This window comes from Wasmannia auropunctata, unplaced genomic scaffold, assembly GCF_000956235.1.
Source record: "Wasmannia auropunctata unplaced genomic scaffold, wasmannia.A_1.0 LD281849.1, whole genome shotgun sequence".
Classification (NCBI taxonomy): domain Eukaryota; kingdom Metazoa; phylum Arthropoda; class Insecta; order Hymenoptera; family Formicidae; genus Wasmannia; species Wasmannia auropunctata.
This window is the reverse complement of record NW_012081041.1, coordinates 1-1,761: the sequence shown is the minus strand read 5'-3', so window position 1 is coordinate 1,761 and position 1,761 is coordinate 1. Positions and strand designations below refer to the sequence as shown.

Sequence of the window (1,761 nt, the reverse complement as noted above, 5' to 3'; positions counted from 1 at the left end):
TAACATTTTCTGCTTTCTAAAATAGAAAACTTTCTAAAGACAAAGAAAGTTCAGAATTTCTCGGAGTTTTAAAATTCTAATTATCTTCTTTTTAATTTTAGACAATAAAAATAATTTGACATACCGTAATATCAAAAATAGATGCAAAAAATATTTGTCAACGTTACACTTATTTTATCTTGCTTTTTATTGTCAGATATTACAAGAAATAAAAATAAATTAATACGTAATGACACACAATTATATTAATTTATTACAATCATGTTATTATGAGATATAATTTCACATCTGTACGTTTGTCAATTCAAATAATTTACATTTGTCAGTATATCAATTTTTGTATAGAACATTTAGCAAAATGATTGCATATTGTGGTATTTTCTTGTCAAATTCTCCTGAATATTATAGATCATCTATAATTTTTTTCACATAACTTGTTTTGGACCATTGTACTTTATTATAATATTATCAATTTTTCTTACACGATATATACATTTATGTAATGCGAATTATGCGTTTTTAACAATATACCATGATAGACAACTTTACAGTAAATCCATCAAGTTGTATCTTCGGTGTCAAATCGGTTCCGATGATTTTGTACACAAGGTAAAACACATACGTATGAGCTTTCACTGCAAATTTATTTTTCTTACTGCTTACGTTCGCATTTTTCACAGTGATATTCCTAAAGGCAAATTTGTCCAAGTAAACGAATCCTGCGATCTCTTTGATTCCTCGAAACCAGTTTTTTTTATGGCTCATGGCTTTCTTTTAAATGCAACCAATATTTATTCTGGTATTAATTTTTCTAAATTAGCCTCCTTATTGTTAAAGGTAAATATTTCTTATACTTATAAGAATAAAATTAATACGCAGAATTTCTTTGCGTAATTTCGAAATCTTATATCGTACAAGTAATATAAAAATATTCATAATAAAGGAAATAAATAAAAACAACTCAATATTTCACAGAGAGGTTACGATGCAGTATTTTCGTTAGATTGGACTAATGCGTCGTGCTCTCACGACCTTATATTCCCCTTAAATATGTTAGAGTATCCTTTTGCAGTGCGCAACACTCGCAAAGTTGGTGACTTCTTGGCAAGGTATTTTACAATATTACATTGAATAAAAAAATATATATATATATATGTGTGTATAATAGATATAAATCTCTTAAATTCATATAATTCTAGTTATAATTTAAATAATTTTTCAAATAATACTGTAGTAATTAAATAATGTGTAATGATCAATGCAATATATGTATTGTGTATAATGCAAAATAAATATTGCCTGTTGATATTTAGTTTTGTGCATTATGTAATTTGAAATGTAACGACAATCAAGACAATTTTAAATTCAATAAATTACGAGATCTTTATTCTGTATACACGGAGAGAATTTTTTTTTTAATTTACCCTGCAAATCATGTTAATTGTGGGACAATATAGTATTTAGACAAATTTTACTGTATTTTACTACTGTAAAATTTATTGTAGTGCACAGTAAAATTACATATATACACTTCTCAACAAAATTAAAGCATCACTTACTCTACCCTTCAAAAATAGGCAAAATTCAAGAGAATGTAACTTCGTCAAAAATGATCGTATCGAGATGTTCAAAAAAGCATTTTACAGCTTGAAATCTCTACTTTTCAGATCGATACTTTAGAAAAGGATCCTATTTATTTTTTATGGAATTACATAGGTCCAAATGAAAAGATCGGAAGAGCACACGTCTGAACTCCAGTCA

At 26.7% G+C, this 1,761-nt stretch overlaps 1 protein-coding gene across 1 annotated transcript; it reads left to right on the top strand.

The window, feature by feature from the left end:
• The first annotated feature begins 532 nt into the window (after nucleotides 1–532).
• LOC105461640 (probable phospholipase A1 magnifin) lies at nucleotides 533–1,131 on the top strand. Its single transcript, XM_011708146.1, has 3 exons — nucleotides 533–609; nucleotides 681–837; nucleotides 976–1,131. The coding sequence occupies exons 1-3, from the start codon at nucleotides 533–535 to the stop codon at nucleotides 1,129–1,131; spliced, it is 390 nt and encodes a 129-aa protein (XP_011706448.1).
• Nucleotides 1,132–1,761: the final 630 nt, after the last annotated feature.